The sequence below is a fragment of the Pipistrellus hanaki genome (assembly GCF_964339955.1).
Source record: "Pipistrellus hanaki genome assembly, chromosome: 1".
NCBI lineage: Eukaryota > Metazoa > Chordata > Mammalia > Chiroptera > Vespertilionidae > Pipistrellus > Pipistrellus hanaki.
Genome location: NC_140503.1, coordinates 166749638 through 166770482, shown reverse-complemented (window position 1 = coordinate 166770482; position 20845 = coordinate 166749638). Strand labels below are relative to the sequence as shown.

The window sequence follows — 20845 nt, the reverse complement described above, 5'->3', positions numbered from 1 at the left end:
ATCAGAGTGGGTGGTGGGAGGACTGGGCTGGCTGTCAGGCCATTGAGATCACCAGTTCATCCCCGGCTGCTCAGGGGAGTCAGGCCTGTGGGAAAGCATGTGCCAGCGACTCCTGTAGAGAGCACCTGAGAAGGAATATGGGCATTTCTTTAATTATTTTCAGCTGAATCCAGTGGCATTGGCAAAGCCATGTCTTGGAAACACACTTTGCCAGAGGCAGGAGTGTTGTCAGTTTGACCTTCAGCCCAGGTGCCAGGGGGTGATTTTTGTTATTTAAATCCAGCCAACCACCAGGAATGAATATGACTTGGGCCCACCCAAGAATGCACATAATCTCCTTTGTCTTAACTTTTAGTAAAACTTCCTGTTTTTTTGCTGTATTGGCTCTGGGTCCCTGACCCTGTCCCTGCCCTGTCAGAGGACAGTGGTCCTATCCAGCCCCAACTTTTCCCTTCTATCTCTATGACTGTCTCTTTCATTTTCTCAATCCCCAACAGCCCCTACTCAGGAACCAGACCACTCTCTAGCCATGCTGGATGCGGACAAAAGAAAAATATTTACAGACTTCACCTCCATGTGCAGGCACATGTGCCGGGCCGTCTGCTGATGGAACTCACTGCCCACTTGGGGCCACTCACGCAGGCACCACCACCACTGCCGCTGCTGCCACCACTGCTGCTGGGGCTTGAGGCACTGATGGAAGCTGTGGGGCACACCTGTGACCTATCCAACCCAGCGTGAGCAGGCCCAAATGGGCCGTGCATTCCATTAACGACCAGCCTGTGCAAGCGCATGGAGGTGAAGTCACCGATGCCTGCTTTCCCATAGACCTGAGCCCCCAAGCAGCTGGGGATGACCTGGTGATCCCAACGGCCTTACAGCCTGGTGGTGGAAGCAGTGTTCATCCTGGGGACTGGCAAACAGACAAAAGATGGCCCTGATCACAGGAGGCTAGGTCCTAGGGACCCTACCTGCACGATTTTGTGCACTGGTCCTCTAGTATATATATATGTGTGCCTAAGTGACCATTCGACCAGTAGCTATGACACTCACTGGCCACCAGGAGGCAGGTGCTCAATGCACAGGCATGGAAACATGGAACTGACTGATGAATCTCAGAGGAAAGTGGGGAGAGAGGAGAGCAGGAAGAGATTAACCAAAGATCTTATATGCATATTCGAGGCCCAGAACATGGATTCATGCACTGGTGGGGGTTCCTCAGCCTGGCCTGCAGAAATCAGGCTGAAACCAGCTCCTGACATCTCCCAAGGGGTCCCAGATTGCAAGAGGGCACAGGCCAGCCGAGGGACCCCACCAATGCATGAATTCGTGCACTGCGGCTCTAGTATTACCTATAAATATTTAGCATCTATCTCTAAAAAGTAAACACTAATTTTTTTTTGACAAAGCCATTTATCTTTATTACACCTATAATAATCCTTTAATATCAAAACATCCAATTAGAGTTCATATTTCCCCAATTGTCTTTTGTTCTTCCTTATTTTTTACAATTAGTTTATTTCAAACAGCACCCGAATAAAGTTGGGATTGTAATTGGCTAATATGTCTCTTAGATCTCTTCTAAACTGTAGGTTTCCCTCTTCCTCTTTTTATTTATTTTGTCTTGAAAAAAAATTCTTTTAGACCAAGTTTTTTGTCCTACACCACATGCCTTAATTTTAAGGTTACTTTCATGAAGCTTTTACACCAATCAGTTGACAGCCAAGACAGTGTTTAAAAGCAAGAATTCTAGAGCCTGTCTGCCTGGATTCATATCACAGCTCTGCCACTTATTAGCCATACTAGAGGCCCGATGCATGAAATACATGCAAGGGGCTCGGCCCTCACAGCCCAAGCTTTGTCCGGAAGGCCATCTGGAAGGTCGTTCGGCTGTCCAATCTAATTAGCATATTATGCTTTTATTTTTATAGATGACTTAACCTCTCTGTGCCTCAGTTTCTCATCTTTAAAATGAGTGTGACAATACCCTGTTTCCCTGAAAATAAGACAGTGTCTTATATTAATTTTTGCTCCCAAAGATGTACTAGATCTTATTTTCAGGGTATGTCTTATTTTTCCATGCGCTAGGTCTTATTTTCGGAGGATGTCTTATTTTCGGGGAAACACGGTAGTACTTATCTCATTGGATGAATGACAATTAAATGGCCTAATGGATGTGCAATAATTAAAATAGTGATGCTTAGATTACAGTAAATGATACTTTATACATATGAGGACATTGAAGCTCAGGGAAGCTGATTTATCCGACTGGTTTAATAGTTCCAAACCACTGATAAGCAAAGGCTCTCATGTAGTGGGCCTCACTCTGACCCTGACCAGGATAGTATTGCCATTCTGCTGTTAAAGCACTAGGATGACGCTAGGAACCTTCCCAGGCCTCAGTCTCCTGATCTGCAAGTGGGAGAATTGGAGATATGTGTGTCCAAGGGGCCTGAGAAGATGCGCTAGCAAGCTTTGCAGGGGAGTCATCCAGGCCACCACAGAGCAGCACCTCCAAATCAGTCCCGACCACAGCACCTTCAGCCTCCCTGCAAAGGTGTCTGCCCCATCCTGCCCACAGAGAACCCTAAGCCACCCAGGCCTCCAGGAGATAAGCCTCACAGCGCCAGCCGCTACTTCCTTAGCCTGACTCAGCGTCCAGGCCTGGTCTCCACGGCTCCCCTGATCACCTGACTCACGGGGGCCCTAATGGCAGCTCTCCGCGTGACTCACTGCGGCCAGCGTGGGATGGGAATGCCTCTCCCACAGGCGGTTTCTGCAGCAGGGGAGTAGCAGCCTCCTTAGACGTAACTGCAGTTTGCCTTCGCTGCTCCAAGCCCCGGCAGCAAAACGGGACCTTCATCCCACAGACCTTCATCCCACAGAAATTCACAGAGATGAGCGAGGCGAGATGCGTCTGATCCATTCCTCAGGCAGACATCCCGGCGGGGCCCTGAGGATGTGGAAGGCCGTTCAGCTGCAGGGGGACAGCTAGGACGGTCTAGCGGCTAGACCCTCTGAACATGGCTGGTTGTGGCTTTTCCCTCTCAGGGAGCTGGATTCTGTTTCAATTAATACAAAAGGATGACTTATATTATCTCAATTTGAGCATCTAAAATAAACTACTTACCCCAAACCACTTTTGTTGTATCCAAACCCAGTACCTTCAGCATTTGTGCTCCCTGAAATTCTAAACACATTTTAAACCACCAGGAAGGAGGGTGAGAGAGGCAGATAAGAGAACAAAGCAAGGAGGTCACTGAGAGTCTCCCCAGAACACAGGTGTGCAGCCTCCTGTTAAAAGGCAGGCTTTTTGAAATGGGGGGTGGGAGGGTGCTACTCTTCTCATGAGTATCTTTCTGAAGCATGTGTGAGGCAGTTCAGTACTCAGCGTCCAGCTGAAAATTCCTAAGGTCGTGGTCAGGAAGCACTGGGCTATGCCCTGCATTATCCACAAACGCCTAGACTTTTATTTGAGAAGAATTTGGTTTATTAAGTCTCTTCGTACATACATGTGCCCTAAACCTGAGAGCAGCATGCATATAGGTGAGAGAGAATATGTGTGTGTGTTGGTCAGATTTTTTTAGAGAAAGAGAATCAATAGTATGTGTACATAAATAGGTGGGCATTTATCTTAAGGAATTTGTCTATGTGATTACAGAGGCTGGCAAGTTCAAAATCTGCAGGGTCCAAAAAGCCTGCCAGCCTGGAAACCAGGGGAAGAGCTGATGATGCAGTTCAAGTCTGAAGGCTGTTTGCTCAGTTCAAGTCTGAAGGCTGTTTGCTCTTGCTCCGAGGACATCAAAGTCTTGTTCTATTCAGGCCTTCGACTGATTAGATGAGGCCCACCCATGTTATTCAGGGCAATCTGCTTTACGCACAATTCACTGATTTAAATTACTCTCATGCAAAAGCATCCTCACAGAGAAAAAACAAAAACATTCAGAATAATATTTGACCCACTATCTGGGCACCAAGTCTCAGCCAAGTTGACACAAAAACTAACCATCATATAGTGCAAGTGGGAGGAGAAAGGTGTTAACATTTCCCAGAGCTCAGATCCAAATAGCAGGGCGTGGCAGAGATCTGGAGACCCTGGGTACAGCACCTTCTTACCCTCCTGTCCTCTCCTAATAGGTAATTGCCAGACAACAAGGTGCATGAGCTCATACGCAGAGGCAGGGACCCTTCTCCTTCCCCTCCCCGGGCATTCTTCTATCCATGCATGCCAGACTACTTACTGAGTGCCTACGTGCAGGGCACTGAGACCACAGCTGTAATTAAGACTCAGTTCTTCTGTGTACTTAAAAATGGTTAAAATGGTCATTTTTATGTTGTCTATTTCATCACAATTTTATTTTTTTTTAAACATATTTTATTGATTTTTTTACAGAGAGGAAGAGAGAGGAATAGAGAGTTAGAAACATCGATGAGAGAGAATCATCAATCAGCTGCCTCTTGCACACCCCCTACTGGGGATGTGCCCGCAACCCAGGTACATGCCCTTGACCGGAATCGAATCCGGGACCTTTCAATCCGCAGACTGACGCTCTACCACTGAGCCAAACCGGTTTCGGCTCATCACAATTTTAAATTTTTTTAAATATTTAAAAATACTTAGTTCTTGCCATCAAGGATCTGAAAGTGCAGAGAGAGAGAGAGAGAGGATAGATACAAAGTTCAACGTTAATGTAGGGTCTCACCCATGGTTAGACAGGGCAAGTAGAGAATCCAGAGCCGACGTGGGTCAGGAGAACCTGTGCCTCACCCATCTGCTCACATCATCCTTTCCATCCCCTGTGAGCAACACTGTGCTGGACATAAGAATCTCCTGGCACATCACCACGGCTGCAAACTAGTTCCCTCTTATTGCCCAGAAATGGCAGTCTCACTTCTCTAGTCCTGCAATTTCATGGAACATGTTCACAGACTAATATCTTGTCTCACATTGTAAAGTTTGTTAGTATTTATTCACTAAAGTGTCAATATTTATTGATGGATAAAGCAATGTTATAGTAACACTAGAGGCCCGGTGCACAAAATTTATGCACTGGGGGGGAAGGGGTGTCCCTCAGCCCAACCTGCACCCTCTCCAATCTGGGACCCCTCAGAGGATGTCTGACTGCTTAGTCACATGTTGAACATCCCTCTCACAATCAGGGACTGCTGGCTCCTAACCACTCACCTGCATGCCTGCCTGATTGCCCCTACCCGCTTCTGCTTGCCAACCTGATCACCCCATAACCGCTACCCTGCTGGCCTGATTAACACCTAACTACTCCTCTGGCAGCCCAATCGTCTCCAACTGCCCTCCTCTGCTGGCCAATTTGGTTCTGATTGGTCGGTTTCTATGCCAGTCAGCATCTCTGGACCTATCAATGGGCCTGATCAGGAAGGTGGGGCTGATCAGCAGCCCCAGTGGAGGCCTATAGAGAAATGGAGGCACAGCTGCTGACCAGGCCTGGAAAGAGAGTGGCAAGTGCTGATTAACAGTTGCCACAGAGGCTACGGATCAGACTCTGCCTCTCTCTTTGGGCCTCTTTTCCAGGTTGATTCACAGCCCCATCAGCAGTCAGTGCTGGGTCACCATAGCAACCCAGTGCTGACTGCAGGACTGACTTCCAGTTGGTCAAGCCTCCCGGTTGTTGTGGATATGACAGACCCAGAGTTTTTATATATTGGGATTTTAGAAATTCAACTATAATCTCACCACCTGACCACACTCAACCACAGCAGTCAAGTCCTCAGACCAAAAATCTTGGTGTAATCCACGACTCCCACAACCTACTTCCAATTCACCAGGAAATCCTATCTATTCTACCTTCAAAATACATCCAGAATCTCCCTATCCCCACACCTCTGCCGCTACCACCCCAATCTGAGTCTTCATCCTCTCCCCCTACACTCCTGCTGTAGTCTTATACCTGGACCGCCTGCTTCCCCCCTTGCCCTCAACAATCTGTTCTCCACACAGTGGCTAGAGTTGACTTTTCAAGATGTAAGATCATGTCATGCCTCTGCAAAACCCTCTAATGGCTTCACGTAATGACCCTTTACCCCATGACCTTATCCTGATACTGTCCCCCTTGACTCACTCTGCCCAGTTACAACCACCACTTTGTATGTCACATGCAAAGTCTACTTCTGTCTCAGCACCTTTGCACTGGCTGTACCCTCCACCTGAAACACTCTTCCCCCATAGAGTTACATAAATAACTTCTCCACTTCCCTCAAGTCCTTGTTCAAACATCATCTTCCACTTAAAGGTGCAACACCTACCCATCTTTCTTTACCCTGATTATTTTTTTATTTTTCTATAGTACCTATTACCGAATACCCTAACATTCTCACATATCCTAACATATTATATAATTTATTCCTTTGTTACAATTATTGTTTACTCTCTGTCTCCATCCCACTGAATGATACTGCACTAGGACAGGTAATTTTTGTCTGTTTTGCTCACCTGACATAGTGTCTGGCACACAGTTAAATAAGTAGTTGTTGAATGAATAATGAAAACAAAGTACACATTCACAAAGTGGGACGCCCCAGTCCCAGGTTCCTGCTTCTCTGGGCTCCAAACCTGAAAAGACATGAGGGACTTTTCCCTAAAAGGATCACAAAGCCTTCAGAGGCTAGCGTCCCTTCTGTGATGAAACGTCACTACAGGACATCGGGAACTTTTCATCAGGGCAGCCTAGACACAGATACCGAACTGAATAGAATCGGTGAATAATTCCATCTCAGTTGGCATTTGGTTGGAATAAGGTCACATGCCAAGTGGTGGCTGAACCACATGACCCTTCAGTCGCCAACAACAATTTCTCTCAAAAAGCATCAATATAAACATTACTATATTTGTAACAATCCCAGGCATTTAGTAATAAAAAGTTGTCCTCTTTTTGTTTTTCACAGGAACATCAATTGGCCTGTTAACAGGCATTCTGGGTAAGGGACACATACTGGAGAATGGGAAGGAGACATTCTGGGTGGGAAGGTCATGTGACACTGTGGGTGTAATAGACACAAATCAGGGCAGCTCCTTGGCCAACATCCCCCGTGGCCCAGTCTGTTACCCCTATCTCTCTTCTTCTTTTTAAAAATATATTTTATTTATTTTTTAAGAGAGGAAGAGAGAGGGATAAAGACTTAGAAACATCGATGAGAGAGAATTATTGATCAGCTGCCTCTTGCACACCCCCTACTGGGGATGTGCCCACAACTAATGTACATACCCTTGACCGGAATCGAATCTGGGACCTTCCAGTCCACAGGCCGATGCTCTATCCACTGAACCAAACCAGTTTCGGCCCTATCTCTCTTTTTGTATTGATTCCACCCTCCCTTCCCCAGCCACAAGCTTAGCCAACCAGAGTGCCTCCCTGGGTCATTTCTAAACGGTGCTGGCAGGGTAGAGCTTCTTTCTTCATAGATTGTTAAGCCACATGGACATAAAACAAATTTCAATTAAAATAAGAATATATATTCATTAATGAATTGGTGAGTAAATGAATGATTGGATTTTTAAAGCAAAGTAAATATATCTAATTAGAAGAAAACCATAAATTTTGGATACAGGAAAATCTGAATCCCAGCCTCAATATCTCAGTCTTGGGGAAAAAAGTGTAACTACTGTTAGTTCTATATCACCTCCTCATACAGTTATTATTAGAAAAACCTAACACCAACTGGCCATATGGGCCTTTCCCCTTAACACACTAACCAACAACAGTGACCCAAAGCTCCTGCAGCTTTGTTGACATTGGGATTATGGAAACGTGCATCTCGTTGAGCAGTCTTCAACTAAATGACTAAGCTATGATTTGTGAATTTTTAAAGTATATGACTGGAAAAAAATACTTTTATCAAAGTTACCCTATTTGAAATAATCTTTCAGAAATATTTCCTTTTTTGAGTTAAAGATTTTTGCAAATGAATTTGCTAACCTAATGACCTCACAACAGCTTCATTGAGTTTATATATTGTTGATCACTTGGTTTCACTTTATATATAAACAAAATATAAATAAACAAAATATGGCAAGAGTTTCTCTATACACCAACAGTAAGGAAATAAGAATTTTTTGTCAAATTAAAATTTAATTAAAAAATCTAAATGTCCCTTTTAAAGTTTTGCTCCTTTCTTTTAAAAATTTCAGGGCAATAGATGCAAATGAGAAAAATATGCCACTTGCTTTTGTCATTTATTTCCATCCACATGTAAACTGGAAGCTCTTTAGAAATCCAATACAGAAAAGAAAGGAGATCAGAAGAAATAACACAAATGACCTTCAACTAAAAGTTTGGTTAAGTAATTTAAAATAAATCCATAAAATGGAACACTGGGCAGTAGATAAAGCGATTACATGGACCTGGTTTTATTGGCAAGGCAAGGTGTTACCAACGCAGGGGCAAAGTAGCATCTGGAATACATACCCCGTGATGGAAAATTACAGATTCTGTGCTCTGCTTCATAGCCTCCTGTACTTCCCCCTCTTACCCCTCAAGATCCTTTGTTGTTATTCCTTAGTTAATATTTAATGTTCCTGCCAGACTGTGTGCTCGATGACAGCAGGAACCCTATCTTTAGCCCAGCACCTAGGGCACATCATGCGTGGACAACAGAGACCTGCTGAGCCAGTGGGCAGTGCCTTAATCAAAGGAAATGAGCTGCGCCTGGATGATCCCTGCGTCCTTTCCAAGCTGCTGACAAATCGTCCATTTAATCATCCATTCCAGAATTTTGCCTAGGATTATAGCAAGCCTGTGGAATTTACCATGTTGCCTTATTCGTTTTGGCTCTCTGTTTGCCTGGTCTCCCTCATTCGATTGTCAGCTTTTCGAAGCTAGGGACTGTGTTCTGTGCTGCTGTTCTGCCATGCCCAGGAAAATGCTCTAAGCGGGGGACCTTTTGAGCAATTGAATGACTGGGCAAGTATCACCTCCTAAGAAAACAAAGAATCGGAGTCAGAATAATTTTATAACCACAACCATTCATTTCATGGGCCACACACTGAAATAGTTTTAAGTCAGTTGACTCTTTTATTCCACAGCAATCCTCTGAGAAAAATACTACAAGCCCCCTTTTACAGATGAGGCACCTGAGGCTTCAACAACTCTCAGGGACTCACCCCAAGTTTCCCAGCTGGCAGGAAAAAGAACAGACCCACTGGTGTGGCCCAGTGGTTGACCCATGCAGCAAGAGGTCACCAGTTCCATTTCCAGACAGGACACATGCCCGAGTTGTGGGCTCTATCCCCAGTAGGGGGCGTGCAGGAGACAGCCGATAGATGTTTCTCCTCAATGTTTCTATCTCTCTCTCCCTCTCCCTTCCCCTCTTTCTAAAAATCAATAAAAACATTTTTTTTAAATAAAATTAGAGTTGGACTATGTACCAAGACTGGAGCTAGGTTTTTGTAACGCCAAGGTCCATGCTCTTAATCACTTGTGACCATCCCATCCCACTCCTCCAGCAGCTGATAATCCTTCTCTCAGGAAATAACTGGGTACAGATGTATCATGTCCATCTTATTGGCAACTTCGTGCATAAGGAAGAGCCTGGAAGACAACTCGGTAAGTTAATCTTTCCAAACGCTGGTGTTTGTTTAGGGCTTCATCACAAGGAACAGCAGCAGCCTGTAATTATTGGAATCAGTGGTCAGCAAACTCATTAAGTCAACAGAGCGGCAAGCCGCAGCTCACCAGCCACGTGTGGCTCACGAGCCGCAGTTTGCCGACCACTGGTTTGGACAGTGATCATGATGGCTATCAGAGAAGATACTTTGCTTATTGATGCTGTTGGCTCCTGCACAAAAGCAGAGAAGCCAGAAATCCTGGTCAGAGGCCTCTCTAAACTGCATGGGTTAGGAAGCCTTTTGATAATGCTCTCCTTGTCCTGTTTGGCTTTTTTAAGTAAGTAAGTTCCACAGAGGGAAGCAGTGTTGACTATTTCCCAGATAGTCTCTCTCTTGTGGAGGGAGACTCATACACAAGTAAACAGGGGAGAAGACTTGAGGGAATTAAAAGAATACAGTCCAACTCTAAGGACAAATGAACGATGTTTGGCTGTCATTGCAAGAAGCTTCTGGTTGATAAATACTCGCTGGTACTTCCTTGCTGATTTCTTAGTCTCACACCACAGGCCCTGACCACTGCGGTCCACTATGCAAATGCAAATTACCTGACTCAGGCTGTTGAGTCACCAACTCCCTTTTAAACCAATGCCAAGTTCAAGGTAGAAGTAGAAGGTAGACTGCGCAGGTAGAAGCCATGGCTCACAGGCTCTGCCTCTCCGGCTGGCTGTTGGCCTCCTGGCTGGTGGTAATGGTGGCAGAAGGTAAGGGTTTTTTGTGTTCATTCTACCGTGGGCCCACTAATGAATAAGTTGTGTGAAAAGATAAAATTTGGCTCCATGATTATACATGTTCATAAATTGAAAATGTTTGTCAGCTTTCACCAGCCTGTGTGGTTAGAGGACAGGCTGAATCTTACCATCTGACGATCTCAATCACAGTCTCAATTCTCACTCTGTGATTTTAGGCATACTTAACCCTTCTGATATCAGTCTCTTCATATGTGAAGTGACAGGATTAAAAACATGTATTATTTGGGGGACTGTGAGCCATCGTGCCAGAAAAGCTCTTCAAGTTTAAAACACTATACGAATACTACTTACTAGGGTTCTAAAGCTAACAATTTGCAGCCCTGAATGACAGCAATGTCCACCTCTTTCTATCCCCAGAAGCACGGTGATTTGCACATGGTGGGTATTTAATCTCTGTTTGTTAGTTGCTTTAATTAATCACATCTATTTAGCTGAGTTTTGGTGCTATTCAGGTGAGCATAGATTTCTTTCCTTAGGATTATATTAGATTCCATCTCTCCACTGTTCCTTTTCTTTTTCCTTTCTCCACTATGAAATTTCCAAGTGGCCTTAGATTTGGCTTACAAACCTCTGGGGAAATGAAAGAAAAAGATAAATAAGGGAGGAGAGGGGGGAAAAGAGAGAGAGGAAGAAGAAATTGGGAGACCTGGGTCTGATGACAGTTTCCTTTCGCTCCAGAACTAACTGTGGTTCAGGGACTAGAGACCCAGGAGTCAAACTGCATCTCTCATACATCTCTCATCTTCACATGCCCCTGGGGGCTTTGCAGGGGCCCAGCCAGAAGCTAATCGGCCTCCAGCAAATTCCCTGCTTCCATCCCCCAAAGCTCACAGCAGAGAGGGAAGGAATCTTAGAGGTGGTGGAGAGACCACCGGAGCTCACCCTGTCCAGTCTCTGCATGAATTCCGGTGAGCAGAGGGCAGGAAATAGAGATTACAAATAACCCCTGCCCCACTTCTTCCTAAAACAAGGCCTCCAAGCCTCACTTGCTAAAAGCGACATCTAAAAGAAACACCATAAACAGAACCAGCCACCTCATGCCTTCGTTCCAGAAAGTGAAGCATTCGTCAGGAAACTTTGTAATGTGTAGTTAAACCCGTTATAATGAGATTAGAGGTTTGTTCACACCAGAAGAACACCAATTAAAATGTGAGACATGATTTCTGAACTTGTCTCACGCTTCCCCACTGTCCCTCAGACGAGCATGGAAGTCCATCCAATGTAGCTTTGCTCTCTCCAAGCTGCCCTGGTCCCAGCTCATGCTCACCTCCACAACCCTCACTCCCTCCTCTCCTCTTCCTGGCAGGCTGGACTGCCCCTCCTCCTGTTCTGCCCCCTATTTACTGCAATTCTGCTTCTCATGACAATGTTTAAGTGTTACTATGGTACTGCCTTCACAAAGGCTTAAGATAAAATTGCAATCTCTTCAATAACTTAGAATAATACTTATAATAACATGTGCATCACCCATGGCATTCCTGCATTCTGCTCTGTATCACAAATCCCTGTATTTGCAGGCTGGGTCTGTATCATCTCTGCATGCGCCTCAGTATCTAGCATAGGACCCTGCACACTGCTGAAAATGAAATAAGTCTGTGTGACACTTTCTGGGCTCCAAATTATTTACCTGTAAAATCAGAGATATGATCAAGATAGCCAGTCATTCTGTGAGTCTACACAATGAATTGAGTTGCAGTTAACTAAGTCAAAATCAAATTGAGTTGAATGGTGAGTAAATTAATTACAGGATTAATATTTCTTTCTGATTCAATTCTAAAAGCATGTGTGAATTTTTCTAATACTCCATGGAAGAACTGCATACTATTGATAGTATTTATAAATCAAATATGAAGCTTACTTCTCTTAAAAATCCATATAGTTCTCTACAACCCAACTATTGTCTGCCCAAATAACCACAGACTACAAGTAATTATATATTTATATAAAAGTCTTTTTATCCTTAATTTTTTTTTAAAGTACTAGTTGTTGGTATGCTATGAATCTTGTGTCTAGACTATAATAAACCCACTTAAAATTGATATGTAAACTCTAAGCAATATTTTGGCTTAATTTTTTATTTTACTCTAATTTTAAATATAAGTTAATATTGTGAATTTTCTAGGACTGACATTAAATATTCAGTGAGCTTTTAAAAAAATCTATAGAGAGGAAAATTCAATGTCTGACTAGCCATTCATTCCATTTATCAGATCCATGTATTTGCAGTGTGTCTGGGCACCACTCTAAGCCAGGGACTATTCTACATACGAGGGACATCACAGTGACTGACAAAGTCAGCAGTTCCTGTCTTCATGGAGGTCCTGTTGTAATAAGATTTTCATCCTTTAGTCCTATCAATAGTGCAGATTTTATGTATAAAGTGTAATCAAATGGAACCAAGAAAATTGGGCTCTTGCTAACAGAATCTTTCCATAGCATTTAAGATTAATCGTAACAGTAGCTCACACCTACTAAATGCATACTGTGGATCAGGAATGTTCTGAGCGCTTTACATATCTTATTTCAGATAATACAACAAACCAGGGAGATAGGTAGTATCACTTTCTCCATTTTACAAATAAGGAAAAGGAGACTCAGAAGTTAAGGAACCTGTCTCTGGGTTAGTTAAATGGCAGAGCTCAGGACACCTGGCTCTAGAGCCTATGCTTTTAAACATTATGCCGTTCTGCCTCTCAAAATGTTTTTAATCTGCATTTAAATATTTGACCTACTTTGGCCTCAATAAGGTTGCAGAAGCACTCTCATCTTTGATATTGAGTGCCCTTGGTGGCATGTCAGTACGTTACACAGCGAGAACTATTTGCTTAGTAACAATTGAATTACCCCTGAGAAATAGGAGAATGGTAGCCTTTGCAGTTACAGAAACAGACTTCTCTCAATCAATCAATTCTACTCTAGCTAGATACCATGCTGGGGATGAGGTCAAAGGATGTGGTCTACAGGATGGTCAAATGTATATTACAGTGGAGAAGTATAACCTCTGAAGAGTAATCACATGACTCATGATTATCATGAACACACAGGATGCTATGGAAGCATACTGCATATTGCCTTAACACAGCCTCAGACCTCCCTCAAGAAATGAGATATGAAATCTGCAGAGAAGTAAACCAAGCAAAAATGGCAGGAAATGGTGCTCTAAGCATCTGGAACCAAATTTTCTAAAGCCCATAACTTTTGCGACAGTAGCCTTTGTGGAGTGGAGAAGATAGAGTCAGATTCCAATCCACTTAAGTAGGTGGGGGAAGTGTGCAGACTTTTCTTTGCAATGATTGCAATGAGAGTAAAAACCAAAGAATTTCATGGCAGATCACCAAAGTGTTCTCTATGAAATATGAAGCTAAGTAATCTATTTAGAAGGGTAGAGAGAATTTAGAGGAGAATTCTTCAGGTAAATAAAGAATGGGAATTTTGAAGCAGCTTTAAGGAGCATATTAAAAGTTTAGAAGACAGTGGGAATTGAGCAGAACAAAAATAAACAAAAGAATGAATGAACCCTAGCTGGTTTGGCTCAGTGGATATAGAGTGTCAGCCTGCAGACGGAAGGGTCCCAGCTTTGATCACAGTCAAGGGCACATGCCTGGGTTGTGGGCTCAATCTCCAATAGGGGGGTGCAGGAGGTAGTCGGCCAATAATTCTCTCTCATTATTGATGTTTCTATCTTTTCCTCACCCTCTCCCTTCCTCTCTGAAATCAATAAAAATATATTTTTTAGAAAATAGCATTAAAAAAAGAATTAATGAGCAGTATTAACTCAGTCGAAGTTGGAGACCATGAATGGCATCACCCCCTCACTCAGATGTTTGGCCTTAACCTTGTAAAGAATCTGTGACAGTTCCCAAATCAATCCCTATGGCTTCCCCATTTTACAGAACTTGTGCCAGCCAACCAGTGACCTGGAATAGTCACCATGTGTCTAGTCTGCTGGAAGAATGTGGTTTTATGTGGGTTTGCCCCCATTTTTAGGTTGGTTAATGGGACCAACATGTACCTTGATCTTGAGCCCCACAGAAATTCCCAGAAGAAAACAGTGAACACCTCGGGACATCCTAGAGTCAGAAAAAAGCTGCCTAGCAGGCTCTAACACCCACTGTCAGCTGGAGGATGTGGAGAGCAGCTTAAGGTTTTAAGAGGAATGAGATGAGCACCAGGGTGGGTGTGTTGGTCGGTCGGTCAGTTGGTTGGCTGGTTTGTACAGCTGGAATGCAGCTTACTGAGTGACAAAGCTCAAGGCCTAGCTAAGCCTGATCTGACAGCAAAGTGTCAAGATGGGGATTAAGAGTAAGGCTAGCTTCTCCCCTAGCAACTGAAACCTCAGCAGAAGATTTTTATGTTACAAAAGGCTCGGAACTGATCTAATTGTGTAGGAGGAAAGAATGAGTCATGTGGGATTTAATCATCTTCTGGAAGTTGAAATATTTTAATCTAGTTTCAGTCATAGAATTTCAATACTCAGTAGCCTAGATGGGTCTGGAAGAAAGGGTATTTCCTTCCAGGAATAGACACCAATTCACGCTAGCTTTTAAAAAGAGAACTGGAAGTGGAATGGTTATTATAAGAATATCTCTAAGACCCTAAGTACAACCAGCCCTCAGTCAGATCAGCCCTGGAAAGTTAGGAACCAAGGCTACTTTCATCATCGCTCTGTTACCACATGGTCTCTTGTCTCTTTTTCTCTTTGAGAGGCCTTCCCCATTTTATAATTTCTATGGAAAGACAGGCTTCTCTGCTTACTCCACATTCAACTGACCAAAACTTAACCCAGCCCCTGTCTTATACCTCCCACTGACTGGGTATCTGTTGAAATTCTCAAGTGAGAATCTGATTGGTCACTGGCCAGGCAATGAATGAGTGATGTGTCCAACAGCAGTCCAATCAGCCATAGCCAAAGGTGTGCAGGGTTGACCTTTCCAGGGGTTGTGGGTGAAACAGAATCTCTGGGAGGGACTATGAGCATAGGCAGGCAACAAGCATATCCGATACTACCAAGAAACCTGGATTCAGTTGTTATAACAGTGAGGGGTATCTAGCTCTTTTTAAATGCCTCAGTACTCCCAACTTCCTGTGGGGAGCTCAATTTCCTATCATTCACACTCAGCAGTCCTTTCCAGGTCTAGTTGGTAAGTCGCTAGGGGAATGAAGGGATAATTTTCTAAAGGGAAGCTTACTTTCTCATAGCCAATTCAAGTAGATGACAGAGCTAGAGGGAAGACCTGGACACTTGACCTTCATCCAAATTTCTTCTCAGAAACTAGTGCCATCCTGGTCCTCGGTGCTCCTTCCCTGCTGCGTGCAGAGGCTGCCTGCTTCCTCCTCGGGGAATGATCGCACTGCTGGGGCAACTAAAGCAGGCCTTTGGATGAATGGCCTGTTGGGGTGAGGGGCAGTTATTTTTATTTTCTTAACACTCAGTTCTGATGTTCAACTAATTTTATTATTTAGTTATAATTTATATACAATAAAATGCACAAATCGTTTCAATTGAATTTACTGGGGTAACATTGGTTAATAAAATTATATAGGTTTCTGGGGTAGAATTCTATAATACATCATCCATATATTGTATTGTATGTTCACCACCCCAAGTCACATCTTCCATCACCATTTATTCCCCCTTTCCCCTCTCCTACCCATCCCCTTTTCCCCTCTGGTAGTTACCATACTGTGGTATGTCTATGAAGTTTTGTTGTTGTTTTTGCTTAATCCCTTCACCTTTTTCACCCAGCCCCTAACCTCCCACTCCTCTGATAGCTGTCAGTCTGTTCTCTATATCTGAGTCTGTTTCTATTTTGCTTTTTAGTTTATTTTGTTCATTAGATTCCACTTGTAGTGAAATCATATATTTTTCTCTGACTATAAAATGCACAAATCTTAAAGGTATAGATTGATCACATTTTACACATGCATACATATATGTGTGATAAACATGTGTGTAGATATGTATATACTAGAGGCCCAGTGCATGAATTCATACACAGGTGGGGTCCCCTGACCTGGCCTGCAGGGATTGTGTTGAAACTGTCTCTCTGACATCCCCCAAGAGGTCCTGGGTTGCAAGAGGGCAGTTCTCGGGTGACGCACCCCAGAATTAGGCTCCCTCCTCTCTGGTTCTGGGTGCGTCACTGGAGAACCACAGCTGCCAAGTGACCAGTTTGGCTGATCCTGTATTGAGCATCTTCCCCCGGTGGTGAGTGTGTGTTATAGCTACTGGCCAATCAGCCAGTCATTTAGGCTTTTAAATATATAGATGAGTGTATATGGGGGTGTGTGTGTGTGTGTGTGTGTGTGTGTGTGTGGAGTCTTTATCTCCATATCTATGTTAACAACCACCAATATCAAGATCTAAAGAGTTCCCTCGTTACTTTTTCCACTAAATAATACCTACCCCAACCCTAAGTTAACTACATTTTTTAAAACCATAGATTAGTATAGCTTGTTCTTGAACTTGATACAAATGGAATGTTTTGCTCAACATAACATCTGTGGGATGCATCTGTATTGTATTAATTTTCCTTTGCATTGCTGAGTACTATTTCATTGTATGAATATCTACAGTCCGTTTATACATTCTCGGATTGATGAACATTTGTATTGTACCCATGTTTAGGCTAATATGAATAAGGCTGCTATGAACATTCTTGAAGTAGTCTTTTGTAGACATATACACTCGTTTCTCTTGGGTAAATTCCCCAAAGAGCAACCATGGGATCATAAGGTGTATCCATGTTTCACGTCACTGAACATTGGCAGTTCTTCCAAACACACGCAGACCTCTTCATTTCTCCCCTCTAATCTTGCTCTCCTGCCACCCCTCAAGCATCTCCCTTCTTCTGTTGTTATCAGGCCTGCTTCCTGACTTGTATTTTTCTCTCCACAGGACAAGGGGTAGTCATCCCTCCCAGAGGCTCACAAAATAATGTGGATCCTACAGATTGCCAGATCTTCACACTCACCCCTCCGCCTCCAACGAAGCCGGTGACAAGGATCCCGCCCATCATGAGGACAACCAAGTGTCCTTTCCACTTTTTTCCAATACGGAGGCCCGGCGTCCAAATAAGGTTTCCAAACAGCCCTTTCCTCCCGCCGAGGTGCAACCACCGTTTTCAGTACCGTCCATATTTTTGGCCAAACAATCGTCTTAGTCCATATTATAACTATTTCCCCAGAAGAAGACTCCGGAGAGGAAGCTCATCTGAGGAAAGATGGAAGAGAGAAGCCCCGAACCTGCTCAATCAGAGGAGGTCAATGCCTCAGAAAAGACTATAAAAATCGTTCTGTTTTCTTTTTCCAAACTGAAATTACCGAATTTGAAAGTTATCTTAAACACCACTGACTAGAAATTGTTCTCCTTGCCAACAGTGAAGATACTGGTGTAAAGGTCATTCAAGTTTGCAAAGTAGGAGCAATAACCACATTATTCTTATTCCCAACTTTTTACAACCACATGATATTTGTGCAAATAATACCCTAAAATGAGACATTCTGGTCATTCCTGTTCATACTGAGATGCCAGAAGAATCAGCTCCATCTTCTAAATTAGAGTGGGAAACATTTCAATAAATCAAGATTACTCAAATCAAATTAAGACATTAATGAAGCCCTTTGATATTCACTGGAAAACTTATGAGCAAGGTGCATTTACAAAGTGAACTGTAAAAGAAATTATGGAAAACTGAAAGCTTTATTTCAAGCATGTCTGGCAGGGATGTAACTAGTGGTTAGTTATTAATTTATTACATTTTTATTGAGGTACAATTGGCATAACATTACATAAGGATTCAATGTTTGTATATATTGCAAAATGGTCACCACAATAAGTCTAGTTAACACCATCCGTAATTACAAGTTTATTTTTCCTTGTGATGAGAACATCCAAGATCCAATCAGTTTTCTAACAACAACAAATTTAAAGATTAAACTAAATTATAGGACATCTGACTATAGATAATACTTGAAAGCTATCATAAACTGAATTACCTAACTCCAGAACTCTTTTTAATTGTAATATCTAAATGTACTTTAATGTTAACTTTTTTAAGCAAATTAGCATGATAAATATCTCACGTTCTCCCATTATCATCATACAGACACCAGCTTAAATGATATACTTCCCCTAAAACTTTCAATGTGGTCTGGGCTCAAAGTCTGATTAAGCTGACATGAATGTTCTCCTAACTCTAGGACTCCACAGACATAAGTTTACTCCTCTATGGGAAGCTTGTATTTCAAGAGTGCAATATAAGTAACCCAACCCATTACATGCATTGGTTATTTCTTTAGCCATTCTGTAACATGCCAACTCCTGTTTGTGCCACTCATCTTGCCTGTAACACAGGAACTAGTTTTGTATATGTGGTTTGTATCTTAATACCTCTTCCTCCCAAGAGCTATGTGCAAAAGTTGCTGCTGATACTGCTGCTTCTACAAAGAAAAAAGAACATGAAGACATGAGGTTGCTGGGAACATTGCCTGGGAAATGGAAAGAGATTGCTTTACTTCCTTGCTGTATTAAAGATAAGAAAGGGAGGGGATTACACAACTATTTCCTTTACTTGCTTCATAACAAATTTTCCTTATAAGAACAGATATTTGCTTCAAAATGGCAGGCTTAAATAAAATCTGTAGTTGAAATCCTCATTAAGAAAGTCTATATTTTGTTAATAGCCTTGATCTTTTTTTTCTTTCTTGTTGGTTAGTGGGTATAAACAGAAATGAGCCAGCCTTGAGCAAACTTGAAGGCAGAGAAAGATTTGTACGTGATCTCGCCTCCCTCTCAGGACCCCGTTTTATCCCTGCTCCCCACTCACCCTCACCTAGTGCTCACTACTCTTGCCAGAACTCCCACTGTCCAACCAGCCTGGTCTCACTGCCTTTCTCTCCCAAACATTAGAAATAGTGCCATCCAAACGTTAACTGCTCTGAACTGAGTCCCTGAGGCCTTGCTACATGATATTAATTATTAGGAAAACTTAGACAAAGTAAAGATGGATTAACAGCTTTATTAGCTAGTTTTTGCATCTATTATAGAAAGCTGATGACTGCTGAAGCGTTTCCTAGTAAGGGCCTTTTGTAAAATAACCAGGTAAAATTGCACTGCTTCTCACCCTCGAACATGTATATAAAAAGCAGGCCCATACCTGCAAGTACAAGCATATTCTTGTGACTTTTTTGAAAAATTGCATCCTTTGGGTTAATACATTTTTCTCTTAAAATACAGTGATGCCTACCTAGCAGGTTTACACACTCAGGTACTAGTATTTATCTAGTGTGTTCCTCTTAGCATTCAGGTGGGATTAGCCGCTTTTGAAGCAATGGGAGCTTGTGGGGAGGGTGTGATGACCTTTAAATTCAACTTTTGCTTTGTGGTAAAAATAGCCTATGCAAGTCTGCAGTTCTAATTATGTAAAAAAGGCAGAACCTGAATGCAGTCATCAGACAAACCCAAGTTGAGGGACATTTACAAAACAACTGCCCTGTAATCTTCAGAAAGGAAGATGTCATGGTAGACAGAGTTTAAAGATGATTACAAAGACCCAACAATTAAATGTGATCCGGGAGGTGGGAAGGAAAGGGAGAGACTGCCATGGAAAATGTTATTGGGACAAATGGCAATTTTTTAAGTGGACTACTCGTTAAATAATAGTATTTTATCAGCATTACATTTTCTGAATTTTATAATTGGGTAAGAAAACATGTAAGATCTGAAGTGTTTGAGGGTAAAAGAGTATGATTTCTACAAATAACTCTCAAATTATTATGGGGGAAAGTGTGTGTGTGTGTGTGTGTGTGTGTGTGTGTGTAAAAGAGAGAGAACGGGAAGAAGGGAGAAATAAAGCAAATATGGCAAATGTTTTTACAGTTGGTGTATAATGGGTGAAGGGTACATGGGAGTTCTTTGTACAGTTGTCGCAACTCTTGTGCAGTTTGAAGTTATCTCAAAATGAAAGTAAAATGATACTATTAACCACAACACAGAGGCCTTAGTGATAAGGAGTGCCACCCTGGGTTAGTCATAGGGGAGGAAGTGGTTAGTGTAGGGTCTGGGGACAGATGAAGGAAATGACAGAGTAAGATTAGACTGGGGTGGGGGTACAAAGAAGAGGAAGGTTAAAAAGGGATCTTGGGGAACAAAGCTGGGGAACACTGCATTGCAAGCGCCTGGAGTGGCCCGGGAGTGGACAGCAACAGCCCAGGCTGGGCGACCCTGCTGCCGCTGGAAAAGGGGAAATGGACCTGGGAGGATGCAGCTCCATGTAGACTTTAAACACATTTCAGTCTGAGATTTCGGTGTGCGTGTAAAACGAAGTTAGATGCACTCTTCTGGGTTTGTAACTCATTTTTTCCCCCCACTGAGATATTTTGTGATTGAAAATTCTAAGTGAAAATGTAATGATTTCTGAAGAAATTTTGTCTGTTGAGTAGTGCCTAACAAACACAT

The 20845-nt window shown here is 42.8% G+C and overlaps 1 protein-coding gene across 1 annotated transcript; it reads left to right on the top strand.

The window, feature by feature from the left end:
* Positions 1 to 10271: 10271 nt before the first annotated feature.
* ODAPH (odontogenesis associated phosphoprotein) lies at positions 10272 to 17799 on the top strand (the record flags this gene model as incomplete). The annotated part of the gene is made up of 2 exons (XM_084871800.1): positions 10272 to 10338; positions 17285 to 17799. 2 exons carry the CDS (start codon positions 10272 to 10274, stop codon positions 17671 to 17673), a joined length of 456 nt encoding a protein of 151 aa, XP_084727926.1. The 3' UTR covers positions 17674 to 17799.
* Positions 17800 to 20845: the final 3046 nt, after the last annotated feature.